Source organism: Pinus tabuliformis, chromosome 5_2, assembly GCF_031772625.1.
Source record: "Pinus tabuliformis cultivar Carrire ecotype Pingquan chromosome 5_2, CPIR1, whole genome shotgun sequence".
Classification (NCBI taxonomy): Eukaryota; Viridiplantae; Streptophyta; class Pinopsida; order Pinales; family Pinaceae; genus Pinus; species Pinus tabuliformis.
Window position 1 is genome coordinate 584,140,558 of NC_142306.1, and position 24,866 is coordinate 584,165,423.

At 34.4% G+C, this 24,866-nt stretch overlaps 1 protein-coding gene and 2 pseudogenes across 1 annotated transcript in view; all 3 read left to right on the forward strand.

Moving 5' to 3' along the window:
• Positions 1-8,025: 8,025 nt before the first annotated feature.
• Positions 8,026-13,526, forward strand: LOC149160340 (putative cellulose synthase A catalytic subunit 5 [UDP-forming]; annotated as a pseudogene).
• A 2,487-nt stretch (positions 13,527-16,013) lies between these two features.
• Positions 16,014-18,940, forward strand: LOC149160341 (putative cellulose synthase A catalytic subunit 1 [UDP-forming]; annotated as a pseudogene).
• Positions 18,941-20,260: 1,320 nt separating this feature from the next.
• Positions 20,261-24,866, forward strand: part of LOC149160342 (uncharacterized) — a 45,458-nt gene continuing 40,852 nt past the window's right edge. The window contains exons 1-3 of the mRNA XM_089434588.1: positions 20,261-20,389; positions 20,547-20,600; positions 20,703-20,779. Of these exons, the coding sequence (XP_089290714.1) occupies positions 20,261-20,389; positions 20,547-20,600; positions 20,703-20,779 (260 nt within the window). The remainder of the gene's footprint in view (positions 20,390-20,546; positions 20,601-20,702; positions 20,780-24,866) is intronic.

Genomic DNA, 24,866 nt, shown 5'->3' on the forward strand with positions numbered 1-24,866 from the left:
AGTAGGTTTGTGTCTTGTGATTTTGATTAAAACTTCATAAGTAGTTTCAACTCTACACCATAATTTCTACAAGGATGGTGGAGGCAAATTATAGAATATTTGTTAGTGGACAATATGCCTACCTCAAAGTATCTATGACAACTTTTGTGAGAAGAAGATGTTGAGGATAAAAGATTGGATTGTGGAAGAATTAGTCACAAAATTCACAAGGTCAGTAATTTTGGTTGCAGGTGTGAAGGTAGATGGATTAAATATAATTTTGGCTGCAGGTGTGTAGGCAGACAAGTCATAGTTACTCCTTTGATATTTTTTGACAATGAGTTACTATTTGGTAGATTGACCTCTTTTGATCGGTCTCTGGATTCCTTATGAATAATAATAAATCTCATATGATTTCTTCTTACCTAGATGATGCATTGGTACTGGAGGTTTATCATATTTTTAGTCTTATCTCCACTGCATTGGATGCAGATTATAAATATCTTAGATTTATGCTCCAACCTAATTGTTATGGAATTAAGGATTGGAGTTGACTTATAGAGAAAATCCACTGTAAACTTTTATCATGGGCACACAGGTGGCTCTCCCAAGGAGGCAAGTTAACTCTAGTTCAAGTAGTCATTCAGAGCATCTCTGTATATTGGCTTCATATTTTTGCTCTACCTAAGAACATCAATAAATGTATATGTCTAGCTTAATCTTGGCATGGGACAAGTGTCATAAAGGACAGAGTGGGCATGGTTTTTGTTTACTCTGTATGGAGGTAATGGATGACTAGGCTCATCTATTTCTTTGATTCTCCTTAGCAAAATCAATTTGGAATGGTGTATTTAATATGTTGCATTTACAGGCAGATTAGAACTACTCTTTTGTGGTTGATTGTATTCGAGACTAGATTATTGAATATAAAACATTTGGACCACTTCCAATATACATTGGGGTTTCGACCCAAAGAATGCATTACTATCCCAAGCTCCTTTGTTGTGATACATCCACCTCCATCCTTGTCAAAAAAGCTAAAAGCCTCCCTGAACTTAGACATAACCTACATCCCATATTCCTTTAGTAGATGAAACCCTTCTCTTATTTTCTAACCATTCCAATCTACCCTCCATCCCATATTCTCTCATGAGGCCTGTGTAAACCACCATTTTAGTCAAGGATGGGGATTTGGATGCGTACTCTAACCATATTTGTTAAATACTTCCCCCTTTTCTTGCTTATGGTTTCTTGAGTTGGCCTCCTCTAAATATGCCCTACTCTCCTTAAATTATTTGGAAGGTAGCCTTTGGCTGCTAACCCCATTTTACCGGAGATTCTTGACATGTCCCTTGAAATTTTTATTCGGCCCCATGATCTATTTTATGCTACTGAGTCAAAATATTTAGATTTATTTGCCACATATTCATTCATGACCAAACACTATACCACTAGTTCTAAGAATCTCATGGATACTATCACCACAATAAATGCATATTGTATTTTAGAGGAGACAAGAATTGTATATTTCCCTTTGGGACACTTCAAAAATATTTTGATGCACCCTATTTCTCTAACTCTCTAGTCTACTTTATGGCCTTAATTCCCATTCCATGTTCATCCATGTGTATGCACTTTATGATGTTCTAGGACAACCTAATGTCCTTGTCAACTTCCTCTTATCTTCCTTGTCATGTTTTCTAGGACTTGTGTATCCAATAAGAAATTTGGGAGATGAATTCCATCAAGGTAGAAAATCAAGGGGGTTTCAAGTCATTTATTTAGGGCTCCCACTGGCATAGTCCCACCATATGATCCACGCAATCCCTAAATTGGGGTCTAGTGCTATTTCAATTAATTATTAGATGATCATGGTGGGCCATAATTCCAAGTTAAGTGTTATGACTCTTCATAGGATATTATTTGAGATACTTGAGGGGACATATTTTTGGCTAAAGGGTTAAGGGAGGATTTTGACTTCAATATCGAACCATCAACCATATCCTCAACATTTGTCCCATCAACCATATCCTCAACATATCAAACCAAAAATCAAGAAGACAACTGAGGTTAAGCATGGGAATCCTCTCTTGCCCATGTTATTCTGGATATATATCAATCTATGAATGCCTCTACACTTCACCAACTGTGCATCAATAAAATTTTGTGTTTCCCCATTGTCCACCAAGATGGATACACGTTGTCCTTGCACTATGCCTCTGATTGCCAAAATTGAAAAATTGGGATTTTCCATGTCAAAATTTTAATTCAAGTCTGACCATGCATTGGAAGGAAATTAACACAATATTAAGACATAAAAAATGACTAATTGACACAATCCCAAATACAATACATAAATTGAGTTTTATTTCACAAGGTATGTAGATGCTAATTGAGTAAGTTCACATGAAGAGAGAAAGGCAATGTCATGATACATTGTTCAATTTGTAATCAAGAGCATTATCTTGGATAAGGGAGAAGTAACATTCATTTTCTTTCTCATATACAAAGGAAAAAATATGAAGCAATGTCAAATGTCATTCGTGAAGTGATGTTGTGGCAAAGTGTGTTAGAAGGATGGCATTGTAGGCAACACCCTCACACCATACTAGATTGTGTTAACCAAAGCATGTTAACCATGTGCAGTGATCTCAAATTTCATGAGCCTGTTCAATGAGTGACCATAAATGAGGGGTGTCAGAGTGGCTAAGGATCATAGTTTATAGTGGATGATTGTCATCATACATAACATCTGTGGTCCAAGTCATTTGTTTGGTGCCCAATGTTGGTGAATCATTGTATTGCATCATGGTAGCATATATTGCCTTTTTTAAAGTAAAAATATATTGACAATAAATTAAGTTATGTCTCATGCAAATGTTCAATATTGTTGTGTTGTGAGTGGATTTCATATGATATGTATCATATATCTATAATCACTTATTTCAAGCCTACTTTAAGAAATAAAGGAAGAGGTGCAGGGCCTTGCCATAAGGACTCACACCAACTCCTCTCCTCGTAGAAATCTTTTAAACGTCAGCCCATAAAACAAACACATGCCCTTGTTTCTCTATTTTGGAAACCCTTGGATGTATCTGACAATGAACTCCTCCCAACCACTACTTTAACCATCTATTGAATGCCTTTGATTGGTATGTGTAAAAGATTTTGATTGATTCTTGGAGAGGTGTGAAATCTAATTTTGCATTGACATAATACAAACACCAATTTTAACCCATGGTAGCCAAAATTCCAGCCTTACAACTCTCTCCTGAAATATTAAATACTTCACTAATTAGTCGTGGGGTAATCTCCTTAACAATATATTAAGTATTAGAAGCATTCATATTAATAGAAAAAATAAGAATAGTATTTAATATTAAGTTATAATGCAGGTAGCTGCTAAGTTGACATATGAGACCCCCTTGTTTGTGAGACAAGGGATGTCTTCCATTAAATGCTTTAACTATTTAATATATGGATGTGTACATAGCTTAATTTCCTTTAGATCCAATCCTGTGACCTAAAGAGGAAACACTTTAACACAAATCGAACAAGTAAATACAAACTTAATTTGTATATGTATCAAAGTTACTTGAGAGTTTCATGGCACACTTAATTTTGTATAGAAGCAAAGGAAAACTTGAAGGGTTAATCACAACAAACATGTATGGTCAATGCCCCCGAAATCTGCAGTTCTTGGTCGAAGACCACTATGTTTTCCTGAATGCTTTGAACATTAGAGTCGATGCTGATAGGTTCGAAAGTTTGTAATGGGCTGCTAGGGTTTAAGCATGCCTCGACGAAATTTATTGCCTCAATCAAGAAACCTGGTGAAAGAGATAGTTGTTCGGTCAAATCCATTGATATTGCTATCTAGATCTAGATGGCGCTTCCTACCTAACCTAATCACACCTAACCTAGTCACAGTAAAACAAATTAAACTTTGAAGTTCCACTTTAATTCTTCCTGCTAAGTTTTTACCACAATCTTAAGGGACCTTGGTAAAATAAGTTCGTCGATGATTAGTCGTGAAATTATAGTGTAATAATACTTGTACATACCATAGAGTACATAACTCCACGAGTTTGGTTTTTGTATTAGTCAGTATCGAATATTTTTAATATTTCTTTAATCTTTAGATTGCGATTTTTTATGGGTGGCAACTGGATATATATAATTAAATATGTTACTGGTTATCAGTTCTTTGTTTCTTGAACCCCTTTGCTTCCATGCCATGGCAATCTCTTCAACTACTGCTACAACAATATATTCCTCTGAACATTAGAGTTGATGCTGATAGGTGCAAAAGTTTGTAATGGACTGCTAGGGTTTAACCAGGCCTCGACGAAATATAGGGTCTCAATTGGGAAACCTAGTGAAAGAGATAGTTGTTTGGTCAAATCCGTTGATATTGTTTTCAGGATCTCAGATGGCATCTCCTACCTAACCTAGTCACAATAAAACAAATTAAACTTTGAAGTTCCACTTTAATTCTTCTCGCTAAGTTTTACCACAATCTTAAGGGGCCTTGGTAAAATAATTTTGTTGGTGATTAATCATGACATTCTGGTGTAATAATACTTGTACATACCATAGATTACATAACTCCATGAGTTTGTTTTTTGTATTGGTTGGTATCGAATATTATTAGTATTTATTTAATCTTTACTAAAACTATACTGAAATATCAAAATAACCATACTCATATAATGCCCAAGCCAATCATTAAAAGATCTAACTAGTGTCAGGTCTTTGGCTTTGGAGCCCGACAACTTAGTTTGAGACATGCACGGGATATGTTTCTCTATGCATGCAAGGAAAGCATTTTGTTATTGGATTTGGTGTTGAATTAACTGAAATTCCTTATCAATTTCTTGAATTTCATCTGTAGGACCTGAAATGCTTGTAATACTCATTATCAAAGCCTTCGCTAGAAGGGTCATCATCAACCAAAAAATAAATAAAGATTTTTAATACTAAGAGCAGCAACCACGGGTATGGCTTGGGTTCTCCTCCAAGACTAGTCGTTGACCTAGTTAACAACCTTTACTTCCCATTAATCAATTGTCTAGTGGGCATGGGGGTGTGTATTAGTTCTATGTGCTCTGGAAGTTGCTAATATGAATCAAGTTTTGGTCCCATGTCCTTGACCTCTCTTAGCACAATATTTCTCACTCCCATGCCATCAGCCTTGACGTCTCCCCTAACTTGCATTATGAATGTGACCTTGGTGTGTCGTTGGTCGAGACATGAACTTCGATTCATTATTGTTGTATGGAGATCTAAAGTGTACCAATAAGGCGAGGCTCCGACTTACAAGTCTCGCAATGCGAACAACAAAAAATTGATTGGGAGGATGCCCAGGATGGATGAGCCCACAAGTTAGTTTAATTAAGGAGCCTGCAGCGTCTACGGGAACATAAACATGACAAAGAAAATAATTAAACCTCACTCTAAGGAACATATCCTTAATATATTCATGGATTTGAATTACGAACCCATCCCAATTCTCTTGAAGGTTCTTTTATGTATGGTGCATGAATTCCTCATGAGAATAAGAAATATCACCCATAAGCCAGTCACAAATTTCCTTTCTCATAAATTGCATGAAAGCAGAGTTAGAAACATAAGGCTCTATCTTGTCTTTTATAAAAAATTGAGAAGTATCCATATCCCAAGGTTTCCAAGCTCTTGGGTAGTCGGGATTACTAAAATCAGTCAGGGGCTTCCTGTTGAAAGGCCTCCCGACCGCCGATATGCAGGAAAGAGGGTGAACCCCATCCCATCCATTCATAGGAGGGCTAAACTCTACATTAGTCCATAATTTCTTATCTAGACCGACCATCCCCAACCATATACAAAACATTTATATCACAGAAAGAATTGAATTCATAGGGAAGAGAATCTGAACATATGAGGAAGGACTGAGAAGGAGAGGATGTGTCACACCTTCAACTTCCTAAGCCTGGGTGAAACTTCCATTTCCGAGAACTTCCCTAGAGAGATGCCTAATCCACAAAAAGCCTGTGGAGGAAACAACTTTTCCAGTTGCTACGAGTCTGAACAGATTCAAATCCAAATACGAAAAATACCCTCTCCCTTTGTGACTTAATTGCCTTGACATCTTATGCATGATAAGGTTTTTGTGGGGGTGGCCATTCCACCACCCTCACTATACCTTCAATAATTTCATGGCAGCAGTGCGAATCCCACCGTGCTCCTCCTCTCGACTCTCACCTTGATCGAGGGTAATTCATAATGATGATGCTTGTTTTTTTTTTTTTACCATAGTGGATCGGTAACTCATTGGTGTGATCTAGGCTAGCCCTAGGATTAAAACTTCAAATTGCCACGATACCTCTAAGAGTATATCGAATCTACCTATAAGACGAATATACCAGGAATATATGCCTTAGCAAGAGTTGAGACATCTCGTATTGACCACAAACATAGTAACTCCCTGGGGCCACATATTCCTCTAACCTCATCACAACATGCTTAACATGTCATTTCAAGGAATTGAACTTAGGTGGAGAGGGAGTTAACGTCTTGTCTTAACCACTCAGTTAACCTTGAGGGTTAGCTCAATTAGTTGAGTCCTTATTCTATTGTTTTACAATTGGCACTAGCTCACTTAGTTAAACATTACTTTATTGAGGAAGTGGTCTTGATTTCAAATCTCTTTGTCTCCTAGTAGAACGACCTAGTAATTGGCACACTGGGATGTTATCCTGTCCACCCATTTTTCTAATGAATTTATAATGACATTTTATATGCCATTTGAATGTGCTGGTTAGGGTTGTGACTTAAAAATAAAGAACTATTATAATTGTTTTAATAATTTTTTTTATATTAATTAAGATTTTTGATATAAATTTACAAAGATGTTTTATATTCAATGCCAGTGTGTTGGCTAGGGTTGTAAGCTGAAACGGGATTATGATAAGTGATTTTGACATGGGTTTTTGACTTATTAATACGATTTTATGTAAATTTGACATATTAATGATCATTACGGTCTAAAATGAAGAAGATAATGTGTATATCCTTAAAACATTTAATACACAAGTAGAGTGTGCTAACTAAAATTACAACATAAAATTAATGGGATAAGGCATTCACAACTTTACAAGAAGGTTGTACATGCAAATATAAAACATTAGTTAGGGCTTTGAGTTAAACTCAAAAATGTGTTTGCCAATAAATCTCAAATACAAATATGAGATGTTTGGTAAAAACATAATTGAAAATATGAAAAGTTTGGTAAAACAATATTGAAAATAAAAATTAAAGTATGGTTTATTTTTGAAAAAGATTAAATGTATAATTATCACATACTAATCAAAATTCAATTACAAATATGACATGTTTGGTAAAAACATGATTGAAAATATGACATATTTAGTGAAAGCATGATTGAAGAAAAGAAGAAGCATGACTTATTCACGATTTTTTTTATTTTTTATTTTTTTATTTTTTTTATGTTTTTATGTATAATTATCCCATATTAACCAAAATTATGATTTAATTCATAAGATTCAAATGAGTTAACTTTTCATATATTAACTATAGTCATAATTTAGAATAAAAAATAAAACATATATTTTTATATTTCTAACTTTTTTTTAATATGCTAATTTAACAAATTTATTAATCTATAATTTTTCTTAAAACATGTAAATTAAAGCTATAATTAATCTCAATAATCATATATAAAATCATTTATGAGATGGATTTGTAGACCCGCGAGCGAAGAGCCTAAATTTTATGGGTTTTTTAGTTGTTTTTCTAATTCATAATAAGCGCCAAACACATTATTGGTTCATTTTATGAAGTGGTATTGGGAATAGAAGGGGTCTCATGGTTTTGCATAGTTTAGTGTAGAGTTGGGGTCATTTAGCGCAATGTGGATATGGGTTATGCCCACCACTGCAATTTTTTTTTATTTTTTTGAAACATTGCCTGAGATTGCATAAAACAAAAGCATTGAGATTGCATAAAACAAAAGCATTCAGATCGGGAGATTAACCTGAGAGTTACACTATGGAGGCCAGTGCTGGTATGATTGTAGGTTCTCATAAGAGGAATGAGTTGGTTTTGATTCGCCACGAGGCAGAGATTGGTGTAATTTTCTAGAATTTATCTTTTTTCTCTTTTGGATCTAGAATTTGGGCTTGTATCCTTTTGGATTTTCATAAGTAATTAAGCTTAGATTGTTAATAGATGTGGGATTCTTGTGATTTCTTTTACTTTTAAAGATCTGAGCAAAGGGAAGCTGAGAAGAACAACATTAAGTCCTCTGCTCTTTCTGTAGAGTTTGAGGTTGTTCTTCCATTGGTTTGGAACATATCTGGCCCTGGTTTCCAGTTATTAGGTTAGGTATTAACCAGAGGTAATGATAGATGGAAAATTTTGGACCTGGATCTGAAGATATATTAACTTTGGACATTTCATTTTAGTTTTATCAGAGTACCCACTTCGTATTTTTGGTTGAAAATAGTCCTACGTTATAACTTGTTCTAGAGAACACCTGATAGGGATTGCGCTTGGGAGTGCAATTGAGAAATGACATTGCGTTGATTTTTGGTTCGATAATACCTTAGAAAAATTATCGTGGTTGGGTTCCCAAAAGTCCAAGATGAATTGAGCTGAGACTTCAAACATAATAAAAATAAACACAATAAGTTGACAGTGCAATTTAATGGGAATGGAACAATTATCATGAGCACATGAGACACCTCAATCGGCCTTCTATTTTGGTATCCAATAATAATGCTAATATGATGCAAGCTTACAAGATTTACAGACTCAGATCCCATGACTTAAAGACTGATGAATGTTTGACTAGGTCAAAACCATAATATGATCCTATATTAGGCTATCAGTGGTTTCTTTGATTCAGCAGAGCAGCACAGAGAAGAGTGGCCCAAGTTGTAGATTTGATTTTTCAACTTTTGTTTGTTTGGTTTGTGTCATTGAGACTACGTGTTTATTAGTGTGCAGGCGAAGCCTCTAAAGCACTCGAGCGGACAAGTATGCCAGGTCTATGGAGATAATGTTGGTGTGACAGTAAATAGGTTGCTCTTTGTTGCATGCAATGAGTGTGGATTCCCAGTTTGTACGCCTTGCTATGAATATGAGCGTATGGAAGCTAGTCTTGTCCTCAATACAAGACCAAATACAAGAGACACAAAGGTCATCATATATATTTTTGTTTTTTGTTGTTTTGGTGTTTAGCAAGTCATGGAAGCCCCACATTGCACAAAGGATATATTGCACAAATGATGGTGGCATTTTTGCAGATCTAGACTATGGGCATTTTAGTCTAGTTGGTTGTCTGCTTAGCAGCATCTAGGTAGTAACTGATAGCTATATTTAATATTGGGTGTTTTTCCATAGCGATTCCAAGAGTGGAAGGTGACGAGGAAGAAGACGATGTTGATGATTTGGAGAATGAGTTCAATTACACTCGTGGTGGAAGAGATGACAGGAAACAAAGGGCAGAAGCGATGATGCAGTGGCAGATGCATGAGCGAGGGGAGGAGATCGATTTAGTTACCTCTTTGAGACGGATCCTCACACTCCAATTCCTCTTCTCACAAATGGTCAACCAGTATAGTGTCTAATAGATTCTGAGAAAACTGCACTATCATTCTCCTTTAGCTACATCTGCGGTTGGAATTGGGATCTGAAATGTGACTGTATGGGCTACTATTTACAATCAATTTATCTTGTATGGGTTTAATTGTAATTGTAATTGTAGTTCCTTTTGGTAGGTTTCTAAGGAGTTTCAATATGTCTCCCCCGAGCATGTTCAAGTCATTTGTGACAAAGGTCTATTGCAATGTTTTGGGTTTGGCTTCCATGGTTGACTCATTAAGGAAAATGCTTGTATATTAATAGTCATTTAAATTGTTGTGTTAAATCATTGCTCAGCCAAATCTACGCATGCTCTTGCTTCCTTGGCCTTTATCGCAATTTAGCTACATCTTGTGATTAATATTGTGGATAGCAAGAAATTATGTTAAAACTTCAAATGCCATGATGGTGATTGCTGGAAGTTTGTGGTTAGACTAGTAACCATTTGGTATTAGGCTTTCTATATTTTATTTAAAGTTTACTTTCGTATGAAGTTGATTACGTAATATCTGTGGTAGAGATATATGTCAATATTTTTGCTTTGGTTTTTATGGTTCTCTCAATAAGGAAAATAGTTATAAAGTAATCGTCCTTTTTAATGTTTGTTTTAAATAGTTTTGCTTCATTCTTTGCATAGATCTTTGTAGCAACAACACAACTTTGAAAAAGTTTTCAAGCATGGTTTGCTTGAATTTGTTTATAGCTCAATTTTATTTTCTATGTTATTTGACCTTTCAACTCAACTCACTTGACTTAATCTCATCCCATCCAGTCATTTTCAATGCATCTTAGTTTTCTTTTTGCTTTACCAAAATCCTTAGACTAATAAATTTAGGCATGGGACTCTATGTTGAACTAAAATAGTTGTGGACCACTTAAAATTACTATTAGATGAGGTGGAGTCACTTCTGAGTCTTTTTCATGAATTTTCCATATGACAATTATTTCAAATCTACCAGTGGCAACCTTTTGAAAATTGTTGCCATAAGCCTAGTTTTCTTTGCATTATTTTAGACTCAATTATCTAAGAGGCATAAGTGAATGTTTATCTCATAGCATCGACTTCTTTCAATAATATTGATATGGTGACACCCATTAATAAAAAATAGGGGTGATAGCTTTTTAGATGGGCCATTATTAGTTATAAATCAAAGCATGGTCGATAATGGTCTGGTTGGGCATGAGTATCAACACTACATAGATGACTAAATTCAAATTCGTTAGTATCATAGGATCTTATAGGCTATGTCATGACCAAAATTACGAAAATTGATTTTTATGTGATTTAGATTAATTATTTTATGTTTTGATTTTTAATTTTGGTTATAAGATTATGGTTATGGTTAATTTTGTAATTCTTGATTATTTAAAATGTGTTTCTGAATGGGAAAATGGATTCAATACTGAGTTTGAGTTTCAAGATGTCTCCCCCGAGCATGTGCAAGTCATTGGTAGTGGAGATGGAAAGCGTGTTCACTCGGTCCCCTATGATGATCCCAATCAACCAGGTATTTGAATCATTTATGTAATATCAGCAAGCTTTGCTAATTATAGGATTGAAGATTAAACCAAATAAATAACAATATAATCTTGAACTGGTCTTGGGATTTCACTGGACAACTATGTTCATTTGGGGTTTGAACTGATTTACTTGAAAAATCTCATCAAATTGGATCAATAGATTTCAACTGCGACCAAGAATTTGAATAAACAAAATTATTAATTGACCAGAGTGATGTAAAAGATAAGAATCCAGTTGTAGATGTCTGTGTGCATATTAATTACTTACTTCTTATGTAATGAAATATATGGTGTGGAAGAGAAGTTTTCAGTTTTAATATAGATTTGCAAATTGATAATCCACTTCTTGCTGATACAGATGATGGATATGAATCGCATCACTTCAACATTACTAAAGAAACTATCGACGAAGAGAAGATTGAAGATTCCATTGCATGTATGCAAAATGGCCATGTGCTATTGAAGTGTTAAACTAATGAGAATTGGTTAGTTTTCAAAATAACACGTTTCTTTTTAAAGATGAACCATAAAATAATGAAGAATGTGAGTGGACTTTATCTTACTTCTCAAATGTCATAAAGTTGAATCAATGGATTTCAGCAGCAACCAAGAATTTGAATGAACATGATTGTTAATGCAAGTAATTGGAATGAGGGTGATCGATCTAAACTTCTCTGTGAGAAACAAGCTCTGGAAATTTTACCACAACAGGCATCATCCAGTGAAGTTCACGATTGTAAGGAATGCACTATACAGTACATTTCAGCTACTTCTGTTCAGGAAAATCCCATCTCACTTGTTAGTAATGAAACTCACAAGTATGGGTTTAAGAATTCAGAAACAATTGAAAGATATCAAGATCATGTAGTTGAAAAAGAAGAGAAAATTGAATAGGTTTCCAAAAGTGAAAATCACGATGATGAAGAACGAAGATCACATAAGAATTATAATAGTAGCTAAAATGATGGTTGTCCCATGTTGTCTGATGCAATTTCTTTGAAATTTGGATATCATCAAATGATTCATTCATCATACAATGAACCTCAAGAAGCTTATGAGAATATTTGAGTTTCAGATGTTGGTCTGCAACCTCATAACTCAGCTATTGAGGATGAAGTTCATGAAGACAAATTTCATTATTCAGACAATGAAAAACAATTTTATGGCCTTGATGAATTGTATGGTTCAAAAGTGGATAGTGTCTGTAGTATGTCTGAGCCAATGCCTAGTGTTTCCCAGCATGTAGGTGAGTCATCTGATTACAAGGTTGATGGGATTCATGTCCACACACAAATAGAGAGTGATACTTCAAGGGAGCAATTAAGCTGTCAATGCAATTACAATGAAATAGAACCAGACATGGCTGAGGAGATTGTTGATTCTTCAAATAGTTTTGAAGGCACTATTCATGTGTTCACTTGTTCCAGTATGCCTTGACTCTATTCTAGTTCCCCTAGTATTAATATTAATGACGTGTTCCCTCTGCTATAATGATTTTAGTACTCCATTAAACAAGCCTTAACTTACCGACAGTAATGACGTGTTCCTTCTTCAGGTATGGATGAATCTATTCTTGAAAAAGCAGTCACGACTGAGGAGACTATTCGCACTAAAATCAATTATGAAGACAATACTGATTTGTTCCCTTTTTCAGGCATTATTCTTCAAGAAAAAAGATGGGTTTCCCCTGTATTTATAGTAATGATGTGTTTTCTCCACATTTATAAGTCTTTTTACTCCATCAAACACAACCCAGCCACTAATGATCTGCTATAATAATTCTAGAACAAATTAAATGAGCCAAGCTTCTAGGTAATAATGATATGTTGCCTTGTTCAGGTATAACTGATTCTATTCTTGAAAGAGAGGCATACATTTCAATCGATTTTGTAGACTGTAACAATGTGTTCCCTCTTCAAGGTATGTATGGTTTTGTTCCAGATAAAAGATGGATTGTCTCAGTAATGATAGTACTGATATGTTGTTCCCTCTGATGTAATGACTCTTGTACTCTTTTAAACAGGCTCAAACCTATAGACATTAATGACATGTTTCTTTGTTTAGCAATGGATGATTCTGTACTAGACAAACTCCTAGAGAGTCTTACAAAAGAGGCCTGTAAGCAGGAAATGCCCCAGTTAAATACTCCGTTGAAGACCCCTGAGGTTACTAACAAATATAATATATCTCCCTGTTTAGTCACTTTGTTCAGACTGGAATATAGTACTGCATCCAAAAAGCCAGAGCTTGGACACTGTGACGTGGAAGAGAAGATTCCAGTTTCAAATGTAGATTTGGCAAATAGTCCACTACTAGGAGACATAGATAATGAAGATGAATCACATGATTTGGACATTACTGAAGAAGCTACCGATGAAGAGTAGATTGCAGATTTAGTTGGAGGTAAGCAAAAAGGTAATTTGTTAGTAGAGGATCAAGTTCTAGAAGGTCCAGTGAAGCAGACATCAAATAGTGAAGCTCAAGCCGATGAAGAATGCAGTAAAGAGTATCTTCAAGAAAATCCCATATCACTTGTTAATGATGAAGGTTTAGAGGATGAATTGAATGATTCAAAAACCAATGAAGGGTATCAGGTCTCTATAGTTGAAGAAGAATAGAAAATTGAATAGTTTTCCAAGAGTGAAACTTAGAATGCTCAAGAAAATGTATCTCCTAAGAACTGCAATGAGTAAGCTCAAGAGGCTGTGAAGGATGAAGCTCATGAAATCAAGTATTATTTTTTAGACAAAAGCAAAGTGTGTTTTGGCCTTAATGAGTTGAGTGGTCCTCAAAAGGAGGAAGATGACAACCAACAGATTTACGAGAATGAAACATATGAAGGTGAATCAATGGATTGTGGCAACACTCCATAATTAAAAAATAAGCTTCAATTTGATGCAGACAATTTGAATGGTGCTCATCAATTCAAACTCCTACCAAAGGCTTTGTCTCTAGAAAATCTATCACAACTGGCATCATATAGTGAAGGTCAAGAGCCTGGGGAATGCAGTGAGGATGAGCTTTAGTTCTAAATGATGTTCAACAAAGTCACATCTCACTGGTTAATGGTGAAGCTCAAGAAGATAAATTGAGTGATCCCAAAATTAGCGAAGGATTTCATGACTCTGTATATCAAAGAGAGGAGCATTATAAACTTGCTTGAATGGTTGAAACTGAGGATGTTGAAGAAACCATCTTTCACAAGAAAAATGATGGCTCTCCTGATGCAGTTTGGATGAAAGTGCAAAATCTTGAACAAGTAGATATGTCCAATGTACTTCAAGGAACATATAAGAACATTCAAGCTTCAGAGTATGAAGTGTATCAGGACAACTTTTCAGACAATGGAAATGAGTTTTACAACCTCAATGAGTTGTATGGTTCAACTCCTCAAAAGGAGGAAGATGTAGTTGAGCAGATCACCAAGAATGTTCAAATTCCCTTAATAGATGTTGATCAAGTGGAACATGGATCTTATAATGTAGTTGTGGAAAAGAATGAAGTTGAAGATGAAGCATATCAGGAAAGAATTAGTATTGTTGATGGCATAACTAATGCAAGTCCAATTAAAGAAATTTTTTTTGATATGGACAAGCATAGAAAACTCGAGGGATTCATTGCCCCTGACAAAAGTGAGGGAAAAGAGGATGACCAGGAAGAACAATCTATACAGAACGGAGCTACAAGGACAAAAGAATTCAAAGTTGGAGAAAATATACAACTTTTGAAAATACATACAGTGGCCAACAACCAGGAACCTTCTAACATGGATACTCAATTGAAGATGCCTATGCCTACAAAAGGCCTTGATATATCTCCTTGCTTGAATTCTTTGTTTGGACTGATCTTAGTGATCCATTAGATAATCCCAAGCTGATGGCGAGTAATGATGCATTATTTTGTTCAGGTATTGATTATTCTCTTCTAGAAAATATCTCAGAGATTGTTACAGAAGTTTCCTACGAGTAGGAACATTTCCAATTGGATAATCCTTTGAAGACCCCTGAGGTTAGAGAGGGATATAATATAGTTCTGGAAAAAAATGAAGTTGAAGATGAAGCATGCCAAGAAATCATTTTTATAGTTGATGGCATAATTGATGCAATTCCAGTTAGAGAACAATTGTTTGATATGGACAACAACAGAAAACATGAGGGATTCATTGACCCTGCCAAAATTGAGGGAAATAATGGCGAGGAAGCTGGATAGACCAAAATTTCAAAGTTGGAGAAAATATATAGATTGTGGTGAGCAAGCAGGAACCTTCCCAATTGCATACTCCATTGAGGATCCCTGAGGTTACGAAGGGATATAATATATCTCCTTGTTTAAGCACCTTATTTGGCCTGGACTCTAGTATTTCATCCAAAAGTTTAGAACTTAGAAAAAGTTACAATATATCCCCTTGTTTAAGTATGAATGAATCTCTTCTAGAAGACAAGGATGTGTGAAATCAACAACTTTCCCTGGATAAGCCATTGAACAGGCTTGAACATGCTGAGGGACATGAATATGATACTGCAGTGAAAAAGCTTGAGCTTATAGAAAATGATGTGACATCAGAAACTGAATATTTGTCACCGCATGTCCCACTTGGAGACCATGTGTTTTTCATGGAGAAGGATGCTATGGTTTTGGAAGGGACATAGCATTTCAAAAGTATTCTCCTCACAGAAAATCTTGTAGAATCTAGAGAAGTAGCTGAGGGTTCTACTATTTTGGCTGATATGAATGTTCCTAGTAAAGGGGATTCAAAAAGTCCCAAACTTGTAGAGAGAATACTGACTTTGAGAAATATATTGAAAACTTTGCAATTTTACTTATAAGGACAATTGCCAGAGTCATTATATGCTACGCCTTCCAGAAGGTTGATGAATTCAAAACGTAATGGAAGCACAAAGAAAACCATAGGTACCGTTTATGTTTACAGGGCACGACAATACAAAGGAAGTGATGAGGCTATGCATAGTTCATTGAAGGAGAGTCGTGCTGAGCTGGTGGGACAACTTAGTTTATGGAAGCTACAGAATCTACACAAAGAAAATGAAACTACAGCAAAGGATTCTGAAAAGGTAAGCTAAATTATGTATGAGCTTCATATTTTTCCATCTTCTTTATCAGATTCATCTTAAGGAACATAATACATAGTTGGTGCACTGTATGTATGACATTTTTTCATTTTTTTCCTTTCAGGAGATAAGTAAACAATTTATTTCATAGAATTTGTCATCACCTGCACTGGAACAGAGGATGGAATCCTTGGACACACCACTGAAGACGCTTGGACATATTGAGGGCCACGATATATCTCCTTGATTGTACACATTATTTGGACCAAAATGTAGTACGCCATTGACAAATCATGAGCTTAAAAAAGATAATGATAAGGTTTTTACTGGCACACCATCTGTAAATGCTCTGCAGCTGCCATTAGTGACTGAATCAAGGGGAGTTGACAATTTTAGCAATGAATTGCCATGGTTAGTTTATGTATCCCATGAAAAGAGGCCTCGTTTCCAACTCCACAAGAAAGTCGGTGTAATGAATGCATTGGTATATTGCTAGCTATGTACACATCTCTCTTTTTCTATTCATTTCCTCATATGAAATCAATTAATTATTATGATGACACTGATGATTGTTATCCATTGCTCCACTTAAGTCCAAGTGTCTGTTGTCCTCACAAATGGCTTGTTTCAGTTGAACCTTGATTGTGATCATTATATAAACAACAACAAAGCTATTCGTGAGGCAATGTGTTTTCTAATGGATCCAGTTCTTGGGAAGAAAACTTGCTATGTATAGTTTTCTCAGAGATCGACATGATTGATATGCTAATCATAACATTGTGTTCTTTGATGTAATCATTGATCAACACCCAAAATGTTTTCTTATATGCAATCATGAAATTTTCATATAATTTTAGCTTGGCATATTAATTCTAAAATCTTTGCAAATCACCCTAAGAGGTTTCGATGGTATCTAAGGGCCTATTTATGTGGGTACAGGGTGTTGTTTTAATAGACAAGCACTCTATGGTTATGATCATGTTCTCACTGAGAAGGATCTTGAACCAGCATGTTTTTTGAGATGTTGTTGGGGATCTAGAAAGAAGAGAAAAAAATCAAACAAAAGGTTTGATGACGATAAGAAGAGAAGCAAGTGAACTGAATCTACTATACCCATCTTTAGTTTGGAAGACATAGAAGAGGGTGTTGAAGGCGAGTCCATGTCCAAATGAGTGATTTGTATTTTTTGACAACTCATTTAGCCTTAAACATTGTTCGCCCTCAACCTTCTTTGAAATTTTGTATTGTAGGATTTGATGATGAGAAATCATTGCTCATGTCCCAAAGGAGTTTATAGAAAAGATTTGGTCAATCACTAGTGTTTATTCAATCTACCCTCGTGGAAAATGGTGGTCTTCCACAATCTGAGAATCTTCTTCTTTATTGAAAGAATCCATTCATGTTATGAGTTGTGGATATGAAGACAAGTCAGAATGGGGAAAAGAGGTATGAGTAGAGGTGGATTTGCATCTATTTGATGATGTTGTGGATTATTTTTAGTTCATTGAATTAGTTTTTTCTATAGGGAAGTTGTATAAACATTTTTCCTAAATGCACATAAATTCTCTTCAAAATAACGCAACATTTTGTTTAGGCAACCAAGCAATAGGCAACTGTTCTTGAAGCAAAGATCTAATATGAATGGGTTCTCATATTTTGTGCAGATTGGATGGATTTATTATTCTGTCACAGAAGATATTTTGACTGGGTTTAAAATGCATGCTCGAGGTTGGATTTCAATATACTACATGCCTGCATGTTCTGCATTCAAGGTATCTCCACCAATCAATCTTTCAGATCATTTGAATCAAGTGTTCTGATGGGCCCTAGGTTCTGTTGAAATTTTACTGAGCAGGCATTGTCTAATTTGGTATGGCTACACCAATTGCAGAGGCTAGCATACATCAATACCATAGATTATCCTCTCACCTCCCTCCCATTGGTTTCATATTGTGCTCTACCAAATGTTTGTCTTCTTACAGGGAAGTTTATCATTCCCGAGGTAAGATTGTCAACCCTTACTGACCTCAATCTTGTCAAGCTTTACTCACCTCTAATACAACTTGTCTTTTATATTTTTTTTTTGGATTTTGTTCGTGTACAATGCTTCACATTTTTCTCCTGATTTTTATGTTTATTTTTATCTGCGGATTAGCAAATTTGCAAGTTTGTTCTTCATATTATATTTTATTTCCTTTTTTATTCTAGAGCTACGCTGGAGTAAAGTTGGCATTGATGAATGGTGGAGGAATGAGCAATTTTGGGTTATTGGGGGTGTATGAGCACATTTGTTTGCTGTCTTTCAAGGGTTATTGAAATTTCTAGCGGGGATTGACACAAAATTTACTGTCACATCAATATCTTCAGATGAAGATTGTGAATTTTCTAAGATTTATGTTTTTAAGTGGACCAGTCTTCTCATCCCTCCAACTACTTTTCTTGTGGTAAATCTTGTTGGTGTAGTAGTAGGTGTTTCCCAAGCTATTAATAGTGGTTATCAATCTTGGGGTCCATTGTTTGGAAAACTATTTTTCTCTCTGTGGGTAATTGTTGATCTTTATCCATTCCTCAGGGAATTAATGGGTCGCGAGAACCAAACACCAACAATAGTTATTGTTTGGTCAATTCTTCTTGCGTCCATATTCTCCTTGCTTTGGGTGAGGATAAATCCTTTCACAAGAAACATAGGATCATCATCAAACACACAACAATGTGGTGTAAATTTCTAAAACCCCTGTTAGTGTTCATTAGAAGCAAATAAGGAGGAACTAAAAACACATCCGAGGGCCAACAATATCTCAAATTCATTTGTATCATTTGTAGATAATAATATTCGAGATGAAGGGGCTTTAAGGATATTGCTTTCTAGCTAGTTCCAGCATAGGGACTAAACCTTGTACTTTGTCCTTGATTGATAGTTAAGATTGTACGGTGCAGTTGGTTCTCTATTTCAGCCAAGACAATTGAGGTTTACTTGAAGTCATTCCTGTTGCAGAACTGAACTGATGCCACAAAATAGTGGGAAATGGATTATTTGGTTTGATATTGAAGAATGCATTTAACAAAATATTTATTCATTTTTAAGTGACATTCCTGTCATGAACAAAATTATGGCATGTCTTAACTGAATATCATCTTTTTTTAAATGTGAAGTGGTCAATATCAAATAATTGTGTCATGTAGGAGCAGTGGCAGTTATTAAGAGTTTATGCATACACAAGTGCCTATGAAAATGGTAAATGTATGTTGTTTGTTCATTTCATAAAATACAATTATAAGTGCCTAGGAAAATAGTAAATATGTGTTGTTCGTTTGTTTCATAAATTAATAACTATGTTCAGAAATTGTTGACCCCATCTTTGACAGTTGCATTGCATCCAAAATGTTATTTTTGCGATGCATTAAATAAGATGTGTGCTTTGACCTAACCCTGAATCATCTAAATTTGAGATTTTTTTTAGAAGTCTTTATTCTAGGTTTTTATTTAAATTTCAACGAATGGCAGTTTTAACTCTGTTAAACTTTCTTATCAAAGAACTTTCTTAGCACACAATTCTTCATCTTTCTTTTGATACATTTAGCTGCCCGGTAATATTTCTCTGATTGTATAAAGAGAACATTATTGTTGGATGCCCAAGCTCTTCTTCTTGGACAATGTTGCGAGCTAAAGAGACATTGTCCTAGACCCTTGTTGCAAAAGTTCCATTGGAAAGGAATTTTGATTATTAATAGGTGTCATCTATCTCACCAAGAGAATAATATCTTTTTTCTGATATTTGTAGATTGCCAGAATCTACTCGATCAAACATGATTTGTGTTTACAATTACTACTGGGTAATCTAGCTATTCCTTCCTCTATTTTATTTTTATCTCTCTATTTACTGTAGTATTGTTACAGTGGATTATAGTGGGTATCTTAAAATTTTCATGTCAACATTATATTGCAGGTAGCAGTTCACCAAGATTACTATGGTATTTTAAGGAATTCTTTTGGAGGATGGTATTGTCAGCCATGTGAAGCTTTAAACTAGCAATACCAACTCCAAGGCATGAGGCATCCAAATGTAGCTAGCCATGGTATGCCTGGTTGTGGTATGAACTGTGCTCTATGTGGTGGTTTGAGTGGTGGTTTTAAGAGGACTACTGATGGCCAGTGGGTTCATGTATTTTGCGCTGAGGTAAAAATCTCTGATTGAATGGTGTTCACTTCAGAAGAATACAAGAAGTTAATTATGCAAAATTGTATTGTTGATTTTAGCTTGTGTGTTAATGATTTGGTGAGGAGCAATATATTTTCTCCCTTATGGTATCTTCATTTCCTTTGTGAACCTGCAGTGGTTGTTCAAGAATACGTTCAGGAGGGGTCAATTAGAGCTTGTTAAAGGGATGGTACATTTAAATTGAGATGCTGCTTCACTACCAGTAATGCATATAAGTGAGCTTGCTGAACTATTTTGTTTTACTTGTTTTGTGCATGATTGTTGCATCTAGATTGTGTCTAGTGAGATGTTGTTAGAGACCTCTATTAACATCCCCAAAGCCCAACCAATATTTTTGAGAAGAAACAGGTAATGTAAAATTGTATTTTCTTGGTAGTGCCCGCCTTGGTGTTGGAAAACACTATTGCGATATAGTTTCATGCCCCACTATTCTCTTTTATTTATAGTATCTTGTTACCTAGAGATGGAGGACACAATTATCATTATAGAATATAGTTTTTCTATTTTTTGTTTATATGCTTCTCTTTGTTGAACACAAAAGCAAAGAGCAACAAGATTTGTTGTATCTAGATACAATCTTAGGAAGGTATTTAGCTTTTTCAAGATTGGATACCTTCTTGAAGAAAGATCAGAAAATGGTGCTCGATGTTGATGGGATGCACGGAATGGATTGAGTGTTAGGTCAAGCCTTTCACACCCTTGTAAGATCATTGGGCTAGTTCAAGAATTTGTCCAGCAAAAAGAGCTCCTAAAACCTGGTCACTTTTACTATGTACAAAACATGCATTCATATATAGACCATTTTAGTCGCTGGAATGAGTGATGAATGCCAGTTTAAAGGTGACTTGCAATCTCCACCTCATTATTTGAAATTTAGATATTCTTTGGAGAAAATATAGAAGTATTATTACCTCTAACAAAGGTGTTGGAGAATTGAAATTCAGTCTCAAAAACTTCACTTGTAAAATATTTTCATTATTTCCCTTATGTAAATTATCCATATGATATCGAATTTCAGGATATGTATTATAATATACCCAAATTTCCACTTTGCAGATGGCTCAAATTTAACACATTCATTGATTCAACAGTTTATGGAAGGTACTAATTTTACTGGGACATTTTTGCAAAAGGAGCAAGAGTAGTTGTTAGAAAAGAAAAATCAGTGTTTCATTTCGGCCAAGATGATTTCCCTACTTGGCTGAATCATTCCCCTACTTGGTTGAATCATAAATGCAAGCTTATGAATCCTGGGGAGACTATTTCGTATTTTGGCAGGTCCTTCAGTAAATAGTGTTTCAGTTGTAGTTTTTCAGAATTTGGTTGTTGGAGATGGATAATAGCTAAGTTTTAAAAAAGAAAACTTCAAGCTTGGAGTAATATTGACCTACTACTTTCCAAGAATATTGCAATTTTTGATAAATTTCTAGTTGCGGGTCACATTGGTTTGTGTGTCTGTTTCTTTTTTTCTTTTCAAGTAGCCTATAAAATGCTGGAATAGGTACTTCAAAACTTTTATTGGGAAAGCAAGGTGGGGTAAAATCGATTGATATGGTGTCTTTGAGTTTTATTTAATTGTGCTTTCCATACATTTCGCTTACTTATTGACTTCCACATTCCCACTTTTATCGGCATTCCTTTGCACTTCTCGGTGCAATTGCTAGTTTTAAAACGAATGCCTATATATGCAATTTCAAGGACTACCATAATTCTCACATAATTCTTTAAAGGGTTCTAGCTCAATGGTAGAGCACCTACTTTATAAGCAGGAGGCTGGTGGTTCGATTCCACTGTGTCCTAATATGAATTAATCAATGATATTGTAATTTATTTTTAAATAAATACTTTTAATATTGGTTTATTTCAATGGTGAGATAATTTTCTAGATTCATTATTTTATATTGTCTCTAAAGAGACAAAAGCGATCATGTATTATCTCTGAATGTAATTTTTTATTGTCTCTCAAGAGACAATAGTTAAGATCAAAGACATTGTCTTTTTAAAGACAATATGTCTTTATTTCCAACTATTGTCTCTAGAGAGACAAAAATGAAATTGTCTTCGGAGAGACAAAAATGAAATTCTCTAGAGAGACAAAAATGCTTGTGTTATATATTTTCTTTATAGAGACAATATTTTAAGACAATTTAATTTTAAGACAATTTAATTTGGGACACCCACTTAAAGACAATAGACAAGTTTTCTTTTGTCTCAAGTTAAGACAATTTACCCAAATATTGTCTTAAAACTCCCTTTTGTGTTGTAGTGTGAGCATGATCTTTGTGCTTTTTACAAAAATCATGTTCATTTTTGCTATGCCATATTGCTGGAGAGTATATATGGTGGTTTTACATGTTTTGGTCCCAACTTATTTGCAATATTTTCTAGATTCTAACTATTTGAACTTGCTTCCATTACTTGTTCTTAAATTAGTTATTAAACATTTTGTTGCTTTGTCAATTATATTTTCTACTATAATTCTAAATTGTTTGAATATACTAAACACAAAAAATTTCCTTTTTAAGACATAGACTCACACCATTTTAGAAAAATCATTTATAAATGTTCAAGAATATGATGGTCTTTCAAAATAACTTGTAGGGGATTCCCCCAAACATCTTAATAGATATAATGTAAAACACTTTTCCTAGTATGACTTTGTAAATTATACTTTTGTTCACATTACTTTCTAAAATACCATGTTTAGATAACTTCAAATTCAAAGATTCTAAATTTGAAAGAAATTTACAATTTATCAATACCTTTAGTTCTTTATTGCTCATATGACTCACTGAGTAATGTCATAAACGAGTAGACTCATTCACCTCCTCAGATACCATTGTTGCTTAATTTATTTGAGTACTCTCTTCCATCTTGTAAAGGTTTCCAGTCCTTGTAAAATTCATAACCACCAAAGAACCCTTGGACACTTAAAGAGCTAGAGTGTGACTCGTCCATTTGCAAACTCTAGAGTACAAAACTCCCAAAGAAACTGAATTATTTTTTACTTCAGGCACATGTTTATCCTCTACCAATCTTATTATATTACCATCAAAAATTTTAATCTTAATGCTCTCAAACCCAACAATTTTACAAGAAACATTGTTTCCCAGAAAAATAATACCCCCATCAAGAGTTTGATAAGAAAAAAGTTGGATTCTATGTGGAAAAACATTATATCAAGCACCCCAATCTAACAAGCATTGAGACATTAGAAATAAATAATACTTCATTAACCATACCTTGATTCAACATGAATTGCTTCCTTTTCAGAGTTTTCCTCGGATTGCTAACCTCTTGGAAAGAATTTTCTTGAAATGCCATGATTTGTTATAATATCAACAATTGAGTTTACGAGAGTATTTTTATAAGCAAAATATAGCGAAAAGTTGAAGATTTAATATAATATTTTAATGATGACAAATATGTTATATTATTTAAATATCTCATAATTTACTTTATTTCAAAACCTTACTATTATTTTTTGATATAAATAAAAGCAACATATATCTCATAAGGAATCATATTTACTTAAGATAATATTTCAAGTTTGGTAAATATTTTATATTATTTAAATATATCATAATTTTCCTTATTTGAAAACCTTATTACTACTTTTGATATAAATAGCAACAACATATATTCACTTACTTTTACATGGCTAGGAGAAAATGGGAATCATATTTGTGTGTGGCCACAAGAAAATTGGAAGCATATTTGTGTTGGTCTAAGCGAATGATTGTCTCTGATGACATGTTAATAGTAATTGCAAACTTAGAAGAACAATAATATGTTAACTTGGAAAAATTATTAGAGGTAATTACATAATGAGTATATGGTTTAAAAAGTTGAAATGTAGACAAATGAATTACCAAGTTCCGAATATATAATTTTATTTTTTACAGATTTTGTTTAACTATTTGAATTTTGAATTCTTTTATCATTGGTATCTTATTTTGCATGCAAAATATAATGCATAGTTTTCATTAGTGAAACCTTTGAGTATCGGGAGGGACATTAGCTGTTATGTACCAACCAACATCATTATGACTGAACTAGAAGTGTTGCAACCAAATGGGGAATCTATCAGTTTAGGGTGGTTGTAGTGACTTCACCTCCAAAATGTCAGGATATCTCCATATCTATCTCCTTCCTAACCCCTTATAGTGATGGAATCATTCTACAAAAACTTGTAGAGTTGTAGAGAATAGACTTTGCACAACTATCTTTTCAAAATTTATCATATAGGGGTTAGGAAGGAGATAGATATGGAGATATCCACACATTTCGATTGTAGAAAAATGAATTACCAAGTTCCGAATATATAATTTTAATTTTTAGAAATTTTTTTTAACTATTTTTATTTTGAATTTTCTTATCATTGGTATCTTATTTTGCATGCAAAATATAATGAATAGTTTTCATTAGTGAAACC